Genomic DNA, 19,386 nt, shown 5'->3' with positions numbered 1-19,386 from the left:
GGGAATGAAAGAAGGTCAAAAATCGAATATGCTTCAGGGTTATTTTTGTTTTTAGTAATATTTCAAACCGATGTGCAGGATTACAAAAAGGGATGGGTTCTAATAAAGAGTGGCTTGTGCAAAGGCATTAACAACTCAGCATTTTTATCCTTACTATCACCCTTAATAAGGCAGCTCAGAGACCGTGTATCCTACTGGCCCAGTAAAGTCAACTCAGTGTGATGAGCAGCAACAGTATTTGGCGTTCTCTGCTCTGGGGTTGTCTTTCTTCAAGTTGTGTCCCCTGATTTCCAGCGGTGGCCTGCTGGCCTTCACTGTGTGCGTGAGCCAACACTGCACCTCACCTGTGTGTGCACAGCCACCAGCTGCATTTTCACACTGATGTTGATTCAGTCCACGGTTTGTCTCCTAAATGTGCTTTTCATAAGCACCTACACACTTGAAAAATTGTTAACAGAATATTCCGCAAGAGGAAGGGGAATTAAGGCCAGGCCTTTGGAATTTATGGAAACTCACCCAAGTTAATCCTGAGAAGCAGATGTAGAGGGACAGCACTAAGCGCCTGGCTTCCTGAGCGCGGCCGCTTTTCACCCAAGTGTCAGTGCGTGGACTCGCCATTGAGCTCTGTAACAGGTGCCCTCCATGAGAAGAAACCAAGGGGCTTTTCACCCAAGTGTCAGTGCGTGGGCTCTCCATTGAGCTCTGTAACAGGTGCCTTCCATGAAAAGAAACTAAGGGATGTAGTTCCAGTATTTTAATTTTCTGTGAAATTAAAAGCTATATTCCAGGGGAACATAACTCAGTCTAGGTTCTGTTTAAGCAGCGAGACTTTCAGTCCCCAAAATGTTAGTTTCGTGTGTGCAGGCGTGCATGCTCACATCTTCTGAACTACCTGTAAAGTTACCTCAGTCCCTGGGAGTTTGCGATAGTAACGGTGTAGGAGTGGGGATACTTATACTCAGGTCTTGGGCCTGCACTCTGGGTATCTTGTTTTTGTACATTTTTTATTGAGTCATCACACGTATAGAGAGAAGTGTACCAATAGTAAGTATACAGCTCGGTGAATTTTCACAAACCGAACACACCTGGGTAGCCAGCATTCCAAGCAAGAAACAGATTTTCTGCAGCCTAGAAGACCCCCCTCTTCCAGACATTTCCGACCACCACCCCTCCCTGTCTTCAAGGTAATCATTGTAAGTTCTCACGTCATTGTCTAATAGGTTAAGTTTTAATGGAAGAGTTAAATGAATTAATATTTATTTCATGAATACTTGATGATGGATTAATACTTTAATGGATGAATTAATAATTCCAGAGGTGTCTCTCAAATGTATAGCAGAGGCATGCCAAACCTTGTAAGCAATAGTACTTCCTTTTCTTCAACGTTGTAGGTTGTGAAACATCCTAGACTCTTCCGGGCGTGCTTTCCAAGTCTGTAGTTGGATGTTGTTCAACAAAAGCTTTGGGGAAAATGCCAACCTTCCCTTTGCACTCCCCTTCCAGCCATTCTTCATTCACTGATAAAAGGAAAAGTATACGTTGACTTCTACAATGAGGATAGGAGAAGTCCCTCACCCACGTAGTCCACACAGAACTGGGTCGGTCTGTCTTCACCCCCAGTTGTGCCAACAGGGAAAAGTCAACATTGGAAAAGTGATAGGCGCTATCTCATGATTGGTTTCTGTTTTAGACACAGAGAAGTAAAATGCAGAAAAATGAGAGTCTTCAAAAAGTTACAAAGTGAAAGAAATTAAACAATGAATCCTTATGTATGAGGTGGTTTGTTTTTTTTTTAACATAGAGTTTTAGCTTTGTTGGGAACCTTTGTTTTGATTACAGGACAGGGATATGCCATTGGTTAAATAGATAAATAATGATTGTTCACTAGTGAATGATCAAAGAATTGAGAGTTGGAGCTAATGACGGGTTCAGTCCGTGTTTATAAAATACAAGAGTTTTCATAGCACCTATTTTGAGACTTTAATAAAGTATGTGCATAGACTTCATAACTCAGTTATAGATAATATTCCCATTTTAAGTTTTCTGTGGTTAAAAGCTACATTCCAGGGGAACGTAACTCAGTCTACGTTCTGAGAAGACACAAGAGATTAATAGCTTGTTCGGGGTCATTTCTGCCACTAAATATCAGACACCTTAGGTAGCTGTGACCTATTCTAGAGCCTATCCAACAGACCATAGAAGCTGTTTAGATCAGAGGCTCATCTTTGGATGTAACATGTCTCCATCAGATATTATAGCAACACCATGTGGTACTTGGATCCTGTCCCCAGAAACTGTCCATTAGTGTGGAGTGTGGCTGGGCATCCGAGTTCACCCAAGGGAATTCCAATTGCAAACTCTTGTCTTGATTCTTTCTTCTATGATACGAGTATCAGCATTTGTTGTGCTGGATCCTGGGAGCTTGTTAGAAATGCCAAATCTCAGGTCCCACCCCAAACTTGATTCGGAATCCATTTTAACAAGTTCCCCAGAGGGTTCACATTTAAAATTTGAGAAACTTTTGGAATAAAACCATCTCATAACTTGAATACAACTGAACTCAACCCCTCGGCCCTATACAATGTTTATGCTGAATTCTATTTCCCTATGTGTTACGAAAGTTTCAAAATCTTACATAGATACTTCCTGAATTAAACCAACTTAAACTTCTATACAAATCCCAGTAAAGAGTATACCACCTTCTCTCCATATCTACTCAGAAGACTTTTCAGAGCATTTGTTCATCTTCATCTCATCCCCACCCCTGAAAAACAAATTTCGCCAGTTGCTTGGTACTGACACTTAAAAAATGGCTTGGGGAGTTAAATCCAACTCTCATAACTGAGTTTCCATTCTCCCTTTTAGAATATACGCACCATCCATGCACCCTGTTTGTTTTTCACTTCTTATATTGTTGCTGCAGTCTGGTATACTCACTCTTCACCCCCACTAACTTGAAAATCTCCCGCTTATTTCTTAATCTGTTAATTTTCTGTTACAATTGATAATGGTGTTCTGTCTTCACTGTTTTGCATTGCTAACGTACAGGATTTCGGCCATGTGAATGAAACTTTTGATATGACTCTTGTTACCAGGTAAAGAAAGAAGAGTGTCAAACCATGAGTTATTAATAGAATGCTGCTTCTCAGTATGGTCAGTAGATCAGCATCGCCTGGAAGCTGGTTAAAAATGCAGATTAGCGGGCCCCACCCCAGACCTGAATCAGAATCTTTAACAAATTACAAAAGATGCATGAGCATACTTAAGTTTGAGAAGCAGTAAAGTAGGACCCTCCACTTATTTTAATTTTTACTGTTTTTGATTTATAACAACCTGGGAAGTAGCAGAGAGCACGATTCTGAATAGTTGTTTTTAAGGCAAAATGTATGCCCTTCTTCCCTCATCTTCAAAAAGTACATCAATTCGAAGACCTGTAGTTTGCAAAACATCACTATCACGTGGCTCGGTGCAGACACACAGTGGTTGAAGCCCTCTTCAAATCCATTAACTCCAGTGTGAGAACCCGTGGCTTCCAAAACAGTCTTTAATGTGTGACTCAAGTCTGCCATTGGTTGCTTCCCTGCCCAGGAGAGCAACAGATGGAAAGGTGAACACACTCAGTTTTGTTCCCTCCCACTAAGAACTGGGAAGGAAATTGAAACCATTGGCTAAAGTTTGCGGCTGATTGATGTTTTCTTCTCTCTGTACTTGTATTTATTGCTGCTAACGTGTGCATTCGTTTCTGCACTCCAGGAGTAGCACTTACCCGTTGATATCACCAGGATTACGTCCCCTTCCAGGAACTCCAGGTCTTCTGGCTGGGTAGCCTCGTAACTGAAGAGAGCAACCACTTTGCTCCCTTCCTTAAGCTCAGGTTCTGTTGTCTGGTTATTAGCATCAGATTTTTTGCTTTCTTCGGGTTCATCTGGAAAGCCCTGGTCACCCTGAAATAGTAAAGGGCCTATTAGTTTTCCTAACTTCCTGCCATGAACATTGAACATCACTGAAGGAATCAATCAGCAAAATGTCAATGTAGCACCTGGGATATAAACTCAAAGCCAAGTTTGTGATCAGTGCCAAACATAGACCTGGTGTATACTTTATGAACACTGGATGGGTGGACACAGGACCGTAGATCGTCTTAAAATCCTACTGAAACATGTTAATCGCAAAAAGGGTAGGTATAACTGGTAATTTTTCTTAGATGGAGAGACAGATTGAATCACAAGTAAGTAAAGGAACCCAAAGTCAAACCTAACTCCCAAATCCAACACCCTTTCCCCAGTACCCATAACACTGGGCACCTTGTTACAGAAAGGCAAACTTGTCTGCACCATCCCAAATTAATCAGGAACTCCCTGTGGGAGTTAACAATCATTAACAAAACAACAAAAAATAATTTAAAACAACAAAATCAACGTTTGCAGTGAAGTAATGCTGAAGCTGAAGCCCCAATACTTGGGCCACCAGATATGACCAGCTGACTGATTGGGAAAGACCCTGATGCTGGGAAAGATTGAAGGCAACAGGAGAAGGGGGCAGCAGAGGATGAGATGCGTAGATAGCAGCACCAATTCGATGAACATGAATCTGAGCAAACTCCAGGAGATGGGAAAGGATAGGGAAGCCTGGCATGCTGCAGTCCATGGGGTCACAGAGTCGAACACAACTGAACAACAAATTCACATTTAGAACTGAACTAAAAAAAAAGAACTGAACTAATAGGAATCCTTTCAAGACAGAACTGAAGGGATTAGTCCAAAAACAGATTATTGGAAAACCTGGAGTGACCTTTCACACTTTGAAGGGACACTTTGCGTGGACACCCACTCGCCCCTGGGTCCTAGGCCTTCCAGCCAGGCCAGCTCAGCTGTGGCTGACGCTGCAGCCCCGTGAACCGCACACGCCAGGGCTCCGTGGCTGTCACCAACTCCCAGAGTCCACCCAAACCCTTCCATCGAGTCGGTGGTGCCATCCAGCCATTGCATCCTCTGTCTTCCCCTTCTCCTGCCCTCAGTCTTTCTTTTCAAATGAGTCAGCTCTTCACATCAGGTGGCCAAAGTATTGGAGTTTCAGCTTCAACATCAGTTCCTCCAATTGAACACCCAAGACTGATCTCTTTTAGGATGGACTGGTTGGATCTCCTTGCAGTCCAAGGGACTCTCAAGAGTCTTTTCCAGCACCACAGTTCAAAAGCATCAATTCTTCGGCACTCAGCTTTCTTTATAGTCCAATTCATATCCATACACGACCACTGGAAAAACCATAGCCTTGACTAGACGGACCTTGGTTGGTGCCAGAGGTCTCAGATCCAGTGGCTGCACTTCCTGAAACGATTTTCTGAACTCTAACCCCTAAGTTTACTTTGTGGGGTTTACTACAGGGCCTTCCTCCAGACCTATCCTCTTTAGTTCTTCCCCTCCCATTTTTTTTTCCCCCATCAAACATTTGTCTTTGATTTGAATGCAAAGGAGACACTTCCCTAACTGAGCAGTAACCACTACCCAGCTGTGGGGATGAGGGTTTGGAGGAAGGACTTGCTGGGCCCATGGCCTACATGTCTGGAATAGCTTTCCTGCTGTGGTCATTTCTATGGTCTCAAAAGTCCACTTGTGGCTGAAAACTAGTAGCTGACCAAGGATTCCCTTAGGAGCTATTCAATTTTATACCCCCTAGGCAGATAAAACTGCAGATGCCACTGTTGACAAAGGCTAAAGCAGGAAGCAGGTGAGAAGAGGAACTGAAGTGTCAACGGGACCCCACTCGAGAGCTTTGGGCAGTGGGAACTGCAGGCTCATGGTCTCTGTGTCAGGACTCCCCAGCCACCCGATTGTGGGTCGGGAGCTGTTTACTCAGAGGAAGCCCACCAGCCAGCCTAGCTGATTTCTCTGCCTCGCTCATATGCCCTTTAAATTACCAATCCAGAGCAAGACCTCACTTATCTTCTTCCCTGCTCACAATATCAACCTAGCACAGCAGTGTCCAAGACTACCTCTCTCTGGTCCTGTGGTTTTTCCAACACTTTTCCCACTGCTGTCCCTGCCCAACAACACTGAGCCCCTTTTCCCACTGTGCTGATTCTTGTGGTCTGCCCTCCTGTTTTTTCCATCTATATAATACATCCATCCTAACCTCCTCCACCTTGCTAATTACTACGCACCATTTTCAGGATAAGCTTCAAGACAATTTCAGTCTCTAGGAAGACTTGTCCCACTTCCCTCCAGCATTTTTGGGTGAGATACCCTCCCGATGTTACGTAAATGCTTACATAACAGAGTAAAGCACTTGTGTGTCTCCATCAGTTTACTTCACACACGCTTTGTAGTCATCTGCTTGCTCTTCCCCTCATGAAAAAAGGCCTGTGTCTTACTAGTTTTTATATTTCCAGTACCTATCTAGAGACATGTGCCCAGCAAATGTTTGTTGAAGAATTAATGTCATTAGATAAACGCTGGAAACAACCCAAATGCACACCAACAGCTGAATGAATAAGCCAGTTGTGGTAACCATACAATGGAATACCATTCAGCATTCAAAAGAAATGGACTATTAATATATATACTGTACCATCCACTTATTTGAAATGACATAAAAGACAAAAAACTTTGTTGACAGAAAGCAGATGGATGATTTTCAAGGACCATTGTTGGGAGGGAAAATGAACATCTACAGCAAAAAGAAATGGCAACGTTTCCTAGGGAGACTAAGGGACAAAGCCAAAGAGTACTAACGTGTAGCTGCTACTTCTAGCCTTGAACTTTGCTCCTGACTCCCTCATTCTTACTGGAAAGTCAGTTTAGCTCTTCTAGACCCCAGGGCCCATGGATAACCTGCCCTTTTACTGTCAGTACACTGAGGTGTTCAAGAGCAGCAGTTCCCAGCCTTTTTTGGCACCAGGGACTGGTGTCATGGAAGTGACGGTTTTAACACAGACCTGGAGTTGGGTAAGGTGGGGCTGGTTTTGGGATGATCATCGTAAGGGGCACACAGCCTAGTTCCTTCACAGGCACAGTTTGCAGTGGGGTTCGAGCTTCTACGAGAATCTAATGCCGTCGCTCATCTGACAGGAGGTAGAGCTCAGGTGGGCTTCCCTGATGGCTCAGCTGGTAAAGAATCTGCCCCCAATGCGGGAGACCTGGGTTCGACCCCTGAGTTGGGAAGATTCCCCTGGAGAAGATCCCACTCCAGCATTCTGGCCTGAAGAATTCCATGGACTGTAGAGTCCATGGGGTCGCAACAAGTTGGACATGACTGAGCGACTTTCCCTGTCACTTTCAGAGCTCAAGTAGTAATGTAAGTGATGGGGAACATCTGTAAACACAGATGAAGCTTCACTTGCTGATGGGCCTCTCACCTCCTGCTGTGCAGCCTGACTCCTAACAGCGGATGGGAGCCCTGTTCAAGAGTATAGGCAGGCTCTGAGTAATGTTTGTCAGGTGGACCTCGCTTTGCCTTGTTACCTACATTATAAAACAGGATAACAATACGTACCTCACAGAGTTATGCAAGTTGTAAGAATTAATACACAGAGTGCCCTTAGCACAGTGTCCGGTACACAGAAAGTTCTCAGTAGGTGTTTGCTGTTAGTGGAAGGTTGTTATCCAAGTCGTCTTCATGAAAGAAACACTCGCTATTTTTTTTTTTTCACTCCCAAATGTCCTTCCCCATGGAAACTTAAGGTGAAGAATGGCTGTGAACTCAGCCTCAAGCTGCGACTTCATTCTAACCTTGCTTGATCGAGCCTGAACCTTAGGTGTGGCCGCAGATGGAAGGGACCTGAAGCTTTCTGTGGGCTCCTGGGCCTGCTCCGCTCTTGTGGGAAAACCTCTCTCGGCTGCACCCCGGGTGAGGATGCCAGAGCTGCGGCTTGTTACCTGCCATGTTCCCAACACTACACCTAGGGCTAGGCTCCCAGCAGGCCCTGGGTGAATGCTCAAGTGTTGTGGAGGAAGTGGCCTGTTAGAAATCCAGCCTTACAGGCCCTTGGGCACTCACCACGGTGTTCTCACACCACAGCGTCAGGCAGTAGTTTTTCACTTGGGCCCAGGCATCCTTCATGCTGAATTCTGAAAGGGGCACCAGCTCATTGCTGTCCTGACGACGGTAGCTGGGTAGAGGTAATGAGGAAGAAGCAAGTCAGAACAGCAGGGCGGGCCCATCCTCTGGCCCACAGCGGGCTCCCGGCTGTACCCTCCGTCTCCCTATGTGCAGCTCACCTCAGCTTAGTGTGTTCCGGCAGGAGATCCAGCTTCTTAGCCACCATGTCCCGGACCTGGCTGTAGGGGAGCCTGAACTGAGTCTCCATGACCACCGTGTACTTGTAATGCACCTTGAGTGTGTAGGACTTGGGGACACTGAGCTTGATTTCCTGCTGGGAGAGCCAGCAGAAGGAATCTGTGAGTGCCTGAGGCTTCCTCTGAGCAACATACTGGATCCCAGGGAGTAAGTACCCCCCATGGTGGGGAAAAGCTCAGAAGTGCCTGGTTTCACACTAACGTGAGAAGGCCTTCAGAGTCCTGTCCTCCAGCTCAACTCATGCTTGGATGAAAATTTCTATGGGTGATACCTGGCCCACCAGCCATGGGCCAGCAGGCAGTGTGTGCATGGAAGAGGGGGAGATTGTCAAATGCGGTGGGGGAGAGGGGTCCCTGGTCCCTGTATGTACGGTAACAACTCTTCTACCCCTTCCCTTGGGGCTCTTTCTACAATCCAAGGACACCACCCGTGGAAATGGTTAGGTGGGCAACCTAAGCTCTTTCTTGCTCTACCACTTGAAATAGTACAAGGAAAAAAAAGATTACCTTGGGCTCTTCTTTTCCTTTCTGACCTAAATGGAGAAGGTGAGAGTAAAACAAAGGAAGATGATGAATGAACACTCTCAGCCCCTGCCATACACAAGACAAAACCGCTTAGAACCAGGCGCCCAACTTCATACGCTTTAACCTGTGGGGTGATTATTAACCTTAATAAACTGTGGGGGAAATCATTGGGTAGATGTGAAGGGCAAAGCCATGAACACAAAATGAACCTGGTCTCTGCTTCTAGGGAGCATATAGGTAATTCACAAAGGACCATCACATCTTCACCAGCCCATGCGGTTAGGGAGGGATCCCAAAGGAGTGTTAATAGTAGTGCTGCTGGTGTAGTGGTATCATGCAAGATTCCCAAAGGTCAGTTAAAGCAGTGGGCTCCATCGAAACAAATTCAGGGAGTGTGAGATGAGCCAGGGGCCACAAGAAGAAATAACTGCGTATTTTTAATTTGTCCTTTATCTTTTGTATGTTTTCTAATGTATAAAATATATTAATATAGCAGTACATGTATAATTTATGGGGTTTCCCCAGTGGTTCAGATGGTAAAGAATCTGCCTGCAATGTAGGAGACCTAGGTTCAATCTTATGGTTGGGATTGGTTCCCAACCCAAGAAGGGAATGGCTACCCACTCCAGTATTCTTGCCTGGAGAATCCCATGAACAGAGGAACCTGGTGGGCTACAGTCTATAGGATTGCAAAGAGTCAAAGATGACTGAGTGACTAAACACATATAATTTATATAAGAAAAGTATGTATAAAGATATTCACCATGGAAACAGCAGTGCATAATCAAAAAAGACCACTGATCTCAAACCCAGCTGATCATTAGAATCACTTGGGATTTTTTTTTTTTTTTTCCCTAGAAAAACAGGTTTCTAAACCTGATTCCAGTCCTAAAAAATCAGAATCAAAGGCCTTTGATTCTACATTCTTAAAATCTTCCTAGGTTAATATGTGATCCTTGATGGGCCCCTAGACAGAAAATATAAATTCAAGAAAGCTGTCAAGGACATTGGGGATAATAGAAATTTGAATATGAATTATATAATCTATATTATATAATAATATATAATATATTAACACTATCCTAGATACAACAATTATATTGTGCTTGTGCAGAAAAGCATCCTTGTTCTTAGGATTCAGATGCTGAAGTGCAGGGTGAAGTGTCATGAGTCTGTAACTTAGTTTCAAGTGGTTCAGCAACTAGAAAAAAAATTACATTAACAAGAGGAACAGCCCAAGTACATGGTGCAAAATGTTAACAATTACTGAATTTAAGTGAAAGATATTCTTGTGTTCATGTTGTACCATACGTTGAACCTTTCTGTAGGTTTGATATTTTCAAAGTAAAAATAGGGGTGGGGAGCATCCCAAGTGATTCTGATGATCAGGTGGGCATGACAGTCATTGATCTAGGATCTGGACAAACCACCTATTCAATGCATCTCTACCAAGCACTTACTCAGGATCTGCTTAACCCGCATTAGTGACCAAAAGTCCATGACTTCCCGGGGCAGCCGTCTCCACATGTCAGGAGAGTCTCCCTTTCATGTCTGCCCCGTGGTCCTTTGTCCATCCTCCAGGGCTCTGCAGTTTCTTTTCTAGATAGAGCTCCTCAGTCGTTTGAAAAGAACCACTCCACCCCGCTCTGAAGTCAACAGGTTCGATTAGTTGAACCTTTCCTCCTGGGATAAGGTCCCACGACTTAATGACTGATTGAGTTGGGATGCTCACAGCCTGCCAGAAAGCAGCTGCCTTTACCCAAGCTCCATGCATGTTCTGGAGCAGGCAGGTAGGAAGGACTTCTGTTTTCCTGTGTTTGGGGTGGGTGAGTGACACAGGAGATGGGGTGCTCTGGGGCCCCATGATCATAAGCTGGGAGAACAAGAAACCAGATTCTGTCAGGCTGGGAGAGCAACCCTCCGTGGGAAGGCAGCCTGGAGCACTCCTGCACCCAATCCCGGGATGGTCCTCCAGAGACACTAACCTGGTGACAACTGGGGTCTTCCAGGAGCGCTGGAACTCGGGGGAGCTGGGATATCAGACTCCAGGGAGGTTTCTTCCTGGAGGGGACAGGAAGAGAGGGTGAGAACCTCCATGCAGACACAGTTCTTAGGCAGGGATAGGAGTCGGGGAGACCCTGCAGACCACCATGGAAGGGAGCCAGATGCAAACAACTTCCTAAAAGTTGGAGTGGTGATGACATTTAGTGGAGACTAAGGGCTGGGAATGATTGAAGGCAGGAGGAGAAGGGGACAACAGAGGATGAAATGGTTGGATGGCATCACCGACTCAATGCATATGAGTTTGAGTAAACTCCAGGAGTTCATGATGGACAGGGAAGCCTGGCATACCACAGTCCATAGGGTTGCAAAGAGTCAGACGTGACTGAGCAACTGAACTGAACTGAAGGAAAGTATTGATTCAATGGGAAGCAGAGTGGGTCTGGTGAAAATAATCACAGTAGAAATAATAATGAGAAAATAAGAATTCTAACCCTCCAGCTACAAAGCCCTTGCTGCCTAATCACCCCAATTACCACACTGGAAACCCATTGGGGGCAGGGTAGGACCCTTGTCTAAGCTCACTCTCTCACTCTACACCTTGCCCCTTCAAAAGAAACGTGCCACTTCTCATCTACATGGCATTTAGAACTTTTCCAGTCATCTGGACATCGTGACTCTGACCAGGGACGGCCAACACCACAGAGGACAACTGGTCGCACAGTCTAGAGAGAGACAGGATCCATTGCCATCAGGCATCTGCACAGATCCAACAAAGACCACTCCCCAGGCCTGGCAGAAGGGCAGGTCATCGAGATGGGGGTGGGGGTGGGGGTGGCAGCAGCATCAGAAGCAGTGGCTGGCAAGGTCTGCTCTGATTCAGTGCTCTAAAGCAGATTTCCTTTGGTGAATGGATTTCACCAGCCAGCACGTTGACTCGTCTTCCTGGTGAAGAAGACATCTGGGAAGACCTAAGTCATCACATGCTGTAGCTGTGGTCAAGTCACCCCTGACCAGGAGGAATCACAGAGCTGGGGGCCCAATAGGACCTGCTGATGCCTCCACTCAGCACATCTGGGTTTTTTCTTTCATCCCTAGGTTCAGCTCTGAGCGGCTGGTACCAACTCAAGGTGGGCTCAGGACTAATGAGTTCTCAGGGCCTCTTCCTCTCTGCTCCCCTCCATGGTCTGTCGGTGGCAGGGTTCAGGGGTGGGAAGGGAACGGGTCAGCCCTTGGCATTACGTTACCTGGGGCTGCTGCTGAGGATGGATCCGCAGCTCAACTGGTTCAAGGTAGTTGCAGGGAACAAGCCCCTTCTGCAGTGCAGCATCGTGGAGCCAGAAAGTGGGAAACAAAGATGCACTCGTCAGTAGCCACAGGGCAGGACACCCGGAGACGGGGGAGGGGTGGGGGGACAGGTGAAAGAGGGGGCAGCTGGCCTGCATGTAAGGCAGCAGACGCTGCTCCTCAAAAAGCTTGCCATGTGCTGCCAGGATCCTGTGCCATTAACCCACCCACCCCCCATCCTCTGAATACCTGCCCGTTGAACATGACCGTAGCCCAGTTATCATTGCCCTTCTTCAAGACAAAGACGATGTTCCCTGGCATGACCTGCAGCTCCTCTGGTGTCTCAGGCACAAACCCAAACAACACTCGGTGGGCTTCCCCTTCCAGGGCCCTGCGGGATGGGGGTGGGGAGAAGAGGAGGGGTAGACACAAGATACGAGATCCCATCCACCATCTAGCCTGGACCACATCTGCTCCCTTGATGGTGTGGGTCAGCAACTATGGACCCGGAGCTGGGAGCCTCACTCCCACCTCTAACTGCCCAGGTGACCGTGAGCAGGGAGTTGCCTGTCTGGTGGCCCGAGAGGACTCTGCATGTGAACGTGCTCCGTAACCACACATGCAGTGGGACAAGAGCTAAAAAAAAACCCAACATAACACAACACTCGATGACGCCTTGCAACCCCTGCCCTCCCTTCCCTTCTGAGGAGGAAGGATCCCAGCTGTGCTTGGCCAGTGGCCGAGTCTAGGCGGGGCCCAATCAGATGCCAGGGTGCAAAGGAGCAGGCAGGTGAGAACCCGCAGGGTGAGGAGGAGAGTGGGGGAGGAGGGCAGAAATCCCCTAGAACAGCAGTCCCCAGCCTTTTTGGTACCAGGGGTGGGTTTCACGGAACACAGTTTATCCATGGACCAGGGCAGGGGAGTGGTTTAGAGATGACTGTGTTTCCTGTGGACTGTGTTTCTATTTTGTGGCAATTTCAGGATATTCCGCCTTGACTTTAGGGGAAGGGGCCCAGTTCCTATGAGAACCTAACGCTGCTGCTCGCCTGACAGGAGGCAGAGTTCAGGTGATAATTTGAGTGATGGGGAGCAGCTGTAAATACAGATGAAGCTTCACTCACTCCCTGCCACTCACCTCCCACAGTGTGGTCCAGTTCCTCAGCAGGCCACAGACTGGAACCAGTCCATGGCCCAGGGGTTGGGGATGCCTGCCCTGGAGCCAGCTGAGGCCGTCCATGGGGGAAGGACAGAGAGTAGGGGAGATGGCCGGGAGGCAGTGGGGGATGTGAGGCTGCCTTGCTCTGCTTACATAATGTCATTTCCCCTTTGCCGTTTCCTCAAGGCCTGCTCTGCTCTGCTCTGGGGCGTCCCATTTGAGCCACTTCAGAAGGCGTGACTGCAGCCAGCTGGCCTCTCCAGGCTGGTTCCCTTTCCCTCCCACTCTGCTACCTTCCCTTCGGCCCCTCGTTTTGTCTCCAGACCCTGCATTCATCTCTGTGGGGGAGACGGCCTCCCCCAGCACAGGGGAGCTTCGGGGTGAGTTCACAGGCCCCTGCCTTTCTCTAGTTGCTTTGCACTCTCTCCACTCCTTGTTAGAACCTTCCCTAGTGGGGAGGGGGAGGCTGGGCTTGCTTCTTCACTTAGAGATAACTCTGAAGAAAGCTGTAGGTTTTGTCATCCTTGGCTTCTCCTCTTACAGAAGAATGGCTTCTTTTTCTCGAGTCCTTCCTCTTCCTTCTTCAGAAAACATGTGCCAACAGGGAGTGAAAAACGCGCCCACACAGGAAAGGACGAGCCGTTCTGGCCTCCCACTCTGCTCTCCCCGCTCCAGGGAGCCTGGCCTCTGAGGGGGATCCTCCTGAGAGGAGGGCACCCTCCACTCCTCCACCCTGAGGTCTGTGTGCAGCCCTCAGAGGGTGGTGTTCCACAGACACTGCGGTCCTTCGGCGACAACCCCTTGCTGTCTCGGTGCACGCTGGCCTGGGGACACAGGGCCACCCCTCGGCTGTAGCCAGGTCACCACCGTCAGCCTCACTGCAGTCAGAGCTCCATTCCCACCATCATTCCGCCCTAGCCTCGAAGGCAGGAGGAGCCTGATGTGCTAAATTCCTCACAGTTTGGACCCTGACCCCAGCTTCACCTTCTTCACCCGTTTGTTGCCCTCGGTTCAGGCTTGGGAGTTTGGCTATCCTGCATTTTGGTCTAAATCTAACTTACCTGAAGATCTCTGGGGTTTTCGGCCTGGGTGGAGGCTCAGCTGCCTATCGGACATGCAGGAGAAATAAAGGAGGCCAGGACGACAAGGGAAGGAGGGGAGACAGAACAGATGGTTAATGGTAATTTAAGCCTCCTTCCAGACCAGAACATTGAAGACTGCATTTCTGGCTCAATTAGAACACTCGTGAGGGAGAAGGCAATCATGTACCCTGACTAAACACTGGAAAAGAACCCCTCCCACCAGCTCCCTGGGCCCAGATTTCACCAGTACAGCAATTCGTCTTGAGCCAGACCTGGTTTCTGGAGTTTTAGCTGTCACAGAGCAACATGGCATCATGAGGGTGCTTCTGCCCTTGAACTCTGTCCGCCTCCTAGGAAGTTTCTCAAAGCACTGCTCTATAATTAGCATCTGCTCTACCACATGACATCTGTGGGTAGTTAAAAAACAACTCAAGGGACTTCCCTGGCATTCCAGTGGCTAAGACTCTGTGCTTCTAAGCAGGGGGCAAGGGTTTGATCCCTGGTCAGGGAACTAGATCCCACATGCCATGTGGCCAAAAAAAAAAAAAAAGTCCTCTATGTCTGTGGTGATAGTTACATAACTCTGTAAATATACCCAAGATCATTCGGTTGTGCAAGTGAAGTAAATGAATTGTATGGTGTGTAAATTATAACTCAATAAAAATTTTTTTAAATAAATAAAAATCAACTCAAGGTCCACAGGTCAGGTAAGAATCTCCTTTTAAAGTATGTTCCCTGTTCTACCCTGAGTCCTATGGAGACCAGTTATCTGGGCTTTTTCCCCTCTGGGAGTTCCCTGGGTGCCCCAAAGCCCAAGGGAGTCCTGCAAGGCTTTCTTCAACTCTCTGATGAAGAGAGGTCAAAGAATCTTGCCTCTCTTGCTCTCCCCCTCTGTTCCTCTTAGCCTCCGATGCCCCAGCCTTGGTCGCCTTCTGGGCCAGCAGTCAACTCTCTGACCCTGGGAGGCTGTCAGCACAGCCCTCAGAGTGACCAGGCGTGTGCACACTGGACCGTGGGACCAGCACACTCAGAAACCCCTCCCTGTGCTCGCGTGGACTAACGCCCCTGCCCATACTGGTTCTGTTGCCACAGAGCTGGAACTGTCCTCAGCCGGCACGACCCACTTCCCTTCACAAGGAAGTGCCACCTTCACATTCCAGACCCACTGGCATCTAGTCTATCTGGAACCGGTCTCTGAGCCCACCCTGGGGGAAAGATGGTTCACCCTGGGCCTGCCCATGTTCCTGAGGGGATTGCTGCCTGCGGCCGATGGGTGCAGCCAGAAGAGCTCCCCCTGTGTCCTGTGTCTGAGAAGGGACAACGAGCAAAAGCCTTCCATGGCTGTGTTTCAGTTTTCTGAGAGAATGGTCAAGGCTTCGGGAGAGATGAGACACGCTGAGCTCTCTTGGAACTTCAGAGAAGCGAAGGCAGGCATTTGAAGGGGAAATGGAGGGCTGGCTCCCGAGGACTTGAGATGACACCCAAGGATATGATCTTGTTCCCCTTCCAGCTGTGGGATCCCTGACCAAGCATGGCCAGGCATACACCCTCCACAGACTGAAAGCTCAGCTAAAAGAGCCCTGAAAATGAGGCCGCTCAGCACAGGCACTCTGCCCAAGCTGGCTCTTTCCCAGAGAGCCCTGGAGACCCGTGGAGAAGGGCAGGACCACCTCACCTGCGGCTGCAGTGGGGCAAACCCCGAGAAGCTGTCCTGGTCTACCACAGAGGCCACCACCTGAAATTCAGAGAGGGAGGTGTGAGGGCTGTGCTGGCTCTGTGTGCCCGTCCTTCTTTGTCCTCCCCAAGATCCCTTCCTCACACCCTGGATCTGTTCTCACAGGGACTTGGTTCCAGAGGTGGACGGTGGCTAAGGATGGGCTTGTCAACCTTTAGGTTAGAAGCTGCCTCCCCAGGACAGAACCAGAGGCAGGCACCCCTTCCTCCAGGGTCCCCTCGCCCTCAGTCCACAGGGCTCATGCAAGAGGGGACTCAGGGGACACCGAATGGCCTCACTCACCGTGGCCTTGCCTAGGTAATCCTTCTTGACCAGCTGAGCCACTTGCTTCTCGTTCGGCCGAAAGAGCCTGCCCACAGGGATCACCACCGGCTCATACAGCTTCTGTTTCTAAAACACAGAGGACAGAGTCTTTTCCTACCTGTAAAATGGGGGTGACGACCCTGGTCCCTCACTGAACAGATGCCCGGATCCATTGAGAGAACCTCGCAAGAGCGCTTTTTCTCCACATGCAGGGCTGGACTTCTTAGTGTGTCGGGGAGGGCCATTTGGTTTCACTGTCACCTTATACCGAGATGTCTGTGGGTGCTGTTTGCCCAGCACCCTCTTTTCCTAGAGGGGCTGCCCACCCCCACTCTGTGAGGCTCACGGAGGGCTGTCACTCCTGACATGGGTGGCCCAGGACCCGAGCGAGGCCCATGACCATGCTCTCTTGGGGCTGCTGTCCGCAGCCATGGACAGATATGTACAGACTGACTTATGCCCCCTTGTTCCTGGTGTTTAAAAATATGATTTAGAACAAGCTTCATCCCTACATGTGCTCAAACTCAACTTCCCACCATTTGTTCCTATAATCAATGCATTTGTTCTCGAGCACTGTCATGTGTCTGGCCCAGAGCCAGGCTGCAAGAACCCAGCGGGTAAGCAAGCTGGCACAGCCTCTGCCGTTGGGTGCTGCCCCCGGTCCCCCACCAGAGCCCCCTTGGAGGGGCATGAGGATGGCTCTGCTGTCTCTTCCTCTAGGCCTCAGCTTCTTAGACTTCCACATTCAAGATCCCACAGGGAAACAGACCCCAAGATCAGCGTTACCTGGAGCTCAGAGGAAGTAAAAGCGCCACATTTTTGCTTCCCAGTCGACATGTGCACAGAAACAAATCCGAACCCAAGCAGACCTGCTGCTTCGCCAGCGCACTCACCCAAACGCTTTCCATGGCTCTGTCGATTTTAGAGTGTCTCGGCTCAGACTTCATGCTCACAGCCAGCGCTAAATGTTCTTCAGCCTTTTTCCATTCCTCCCTCTTGGCGTACATGAAAGCAATGTTATATAACACCTAGAAAAGCACAGGCCACAACATAAAGCTTGAGGCTGCTCCGAATCTAGGGACCAGGCAGGGAAGAGCTCGCACTTTTTGCTCCTGGAACGTTGCCTGGTGGCCTTTCTCCCTTCCCCAGCTCTCCTGGAGATATCTACAATACAGTGCAATCAATATGGCTCCTGACTTATATCTAACACAAGGATGGTGTGAAGAAAACACCATGTAATGCAAAACTCCAACATCGTGTGCGTTCCTTCAACAACCAAGGAGGTCAGGAGTGGGCTAGAGCTGTTGTGTGGTTTTGGTATGGACAGCAGTGACGTGTTCAAGGCCCCTTGAAGAGCTGGGGGTAAAATACATGCTGTGGCCTCCCAGACCGGCTCCTGCCACTGGTCCTGGGCTCAAAGACTGGACGATGTGGGATGGAGAGACAGAGTGTTCTACATCCACAGAACCCATTCTAGAACCTAGGAGTAACAAGATGTAATGTAGTCATATGGGCAGGAGGAAGCTCTATGGGCAAGAGTTCGCTGGAGCTGGAAAGAGACCCAATACAGACCCAGGGCAACGCTTCACCTGGAGTGGAAGGAAATCAAGATGGCAACTAATAAGCAGGGTTTACTTTACCTTTTTTAAGATTTTTTTTTCAGTGGACTGATTTTAAAACCTCTATTGAATTTGTTACAACATTGCTTCTGTTTTAGATTTTTGGGTTTTTTTGGCCCCGAGACATGTGAACTCTTAGCTCCCCGACCAGGGCTCAAACCCACGCCCCCTGCATTGGAAGGCAAAGTCTCAACCACTGGACCACCAGGGAAATCCCTAACTTACTTCTATTTAATGACAGTGTAGCCAGTTCTTAGGGCTCCTCACATCATGTATGGAGGATGACTAAGTGACCAGGAGCTGCTGCAGGCTTCTCACGGGTCAGAGTGATAGGAGTCCCAGCCTGATGCCCTGGGGTGGGGTGTGGGCGGTTCTCCAGGGCTTCAGAGAGGAGATACAGCTGGTCACCTGGGGCCTCGTTGGAGAAGGGGATTGTTGGCCTTCTAAGCAGTAACGCATGGAGGCAGTGCAGTGGAGGGATCCCAGGGCTATTTTCTGCTATGTGGCCTCATCATTATAAAATGATGATAATAACGTTTCCTGCCTCCAGATTTTTGTAAGGAATGAAGAATTCATTTAAAGCACTGTGTTTAATTGGCACGTGGTGGGTGCTTTAGAGCTCTTCACTACTATCATCACTGTTATCTGCGGAGCTATCTTGGGACTTGCTGGGAGGCTGAGCACAGAGGTCTTGCCTGCCTTCTCGGGGAGGGTGACAATGCCCATGTGATTTGGGGGAAGACCACAGGGCTGGGTTTGCTGACTGATACCATCTGGGGATTCTTTGTAGTCACAAAGCTAAATCTATGAAGAACTCGGGGAAATCAGCACTGGAAATCAGTGCTGTCTGTCGTCTTTATCATGATCATTGATATGATTTACTGACCATCACTATGGGCCAAGCACTTTATCTGCATTATCTCTAAGCCACACAACCAGCATACAAGGTAGGGGCCTCACTTCTGTGCTTCCAGAATCCTTCCCTAGCACTCTTCTCCTCCTAACCCAATCACCTCACATTACGCGTGACCATGGGTGTTTGGCTGCTGACACCTTGTGGCCCCTTGGGCCTCTAATGCCTGACCCTAGCTGGCATTATGTGATGCTCAGTCATGTCCAGATCTTTGTGGCCGCGTGGACTATAGCCCGCCAGGTGCCTCTGCCCATGGGATTCTCCAGACAAGAATACTGGAGTGGGCTGCTGTTTCCTCCTCCAGGGGATCTTCCCAACCCGGGGATGGAACCTGCATTTCCTCCGTTGACAGGTGGATTTTTTACCACGGAGCCACCTGGGAAGCCCTAGCAGACATTATAAACATATGCAAAAATGAATGAAAGTGTTAGCGAATGTGTATAGGGTAACTACTCAGCCTTTCTTTACAGA

The 19,386-nt window shown here is 48.5% G+C and overlaps 1 protein-coding gene across 2 annotated transcripts in view; it reads right to left on the bottom strand.

The window, feature by feature from the left end:
• Positions 1 to 969: 969 nt before the first annotated feature.
• NCF2 (neutrophil cytosolic factor 2) overlaps positions 970 to 19,386 on the bottom strand; it is a 33,255-nt gene continuing 14,838 nt past the window's right edge. Inside the window, exons 4-15 of one of the 2 annotated variants that reach the window (XM_005893085.3) lie at positions 17,277 to 17,411; positions 16,363 to 16,470; positions 16,021 to 16,080; positions 14,325 to 14,368; positions 12,357 to 12,498; positions 12,068 to 12,136; positions 10,805 to 10,880; positions 8,802 to 8,827; positions 8,217 to 8,371; positions 7,996 to 8,107; positions 3,767 to 3,944; positions 970 to 1,517 (exon numbers count right to left, since the gene is read on the bottom strand). In XM_005893085.3, coding sequence (XP_005893147.2) covers positions 1,405 to 1,517; positions 3,767 to 3,944; positions 7,996 to 8,107; positions 8,217 to 8,371; positions 8,802 to 8,827; positions 10,805 to 10,880; positions 12,068 to 12,136; positions 12,357 to 12,498; positions 14,325 to 14,368; positions 16,021 to 16,080; positions 16,363 to 16,470; positions 17,277 to 17,411 — 1,218 coding nt within the window. In that variant the 3' untranslated portion in view covers positions 970 to 1,404. The remainder of the gene's footprint in view (positions 1,518 to 3,766; positions 3,945 to 7,995; positions 8,108 to 8,216; positions 8,372 to 8,801; positions 8,828 to 10,804; positions 10,881 to 12,067; positions 12,137 to 12,356; positions 12,499 to 14,324; positions 14,369 to 16,020; positions 16,081 to 16,362; positions 16,471 to 17,276; positions 17,412 to 19,386) is intronic. The other variant, XM_005893086.3, reaches the window with a different exon arrangement.

The sequence above is a fragment of the Bos mutus genome, chromosome 16 (genome assembly GCF_027580195.1).
Source record: "Bos mutus isolate GX-2022 chromosome 16, NWIPB_WYAK_1.1, whole genome shotgun sequence".
In the NCBI taxonomy this organism is placed as follows: domain Eukaryota; kingdom Metazoa; phylum Chordata; class Mammalia; order Artiodactyla; family Bovidae; genus Bos; species Bos mutus.
This window is presented reverse-complemented; position numbering and strand designations above follow the sequence as displayed.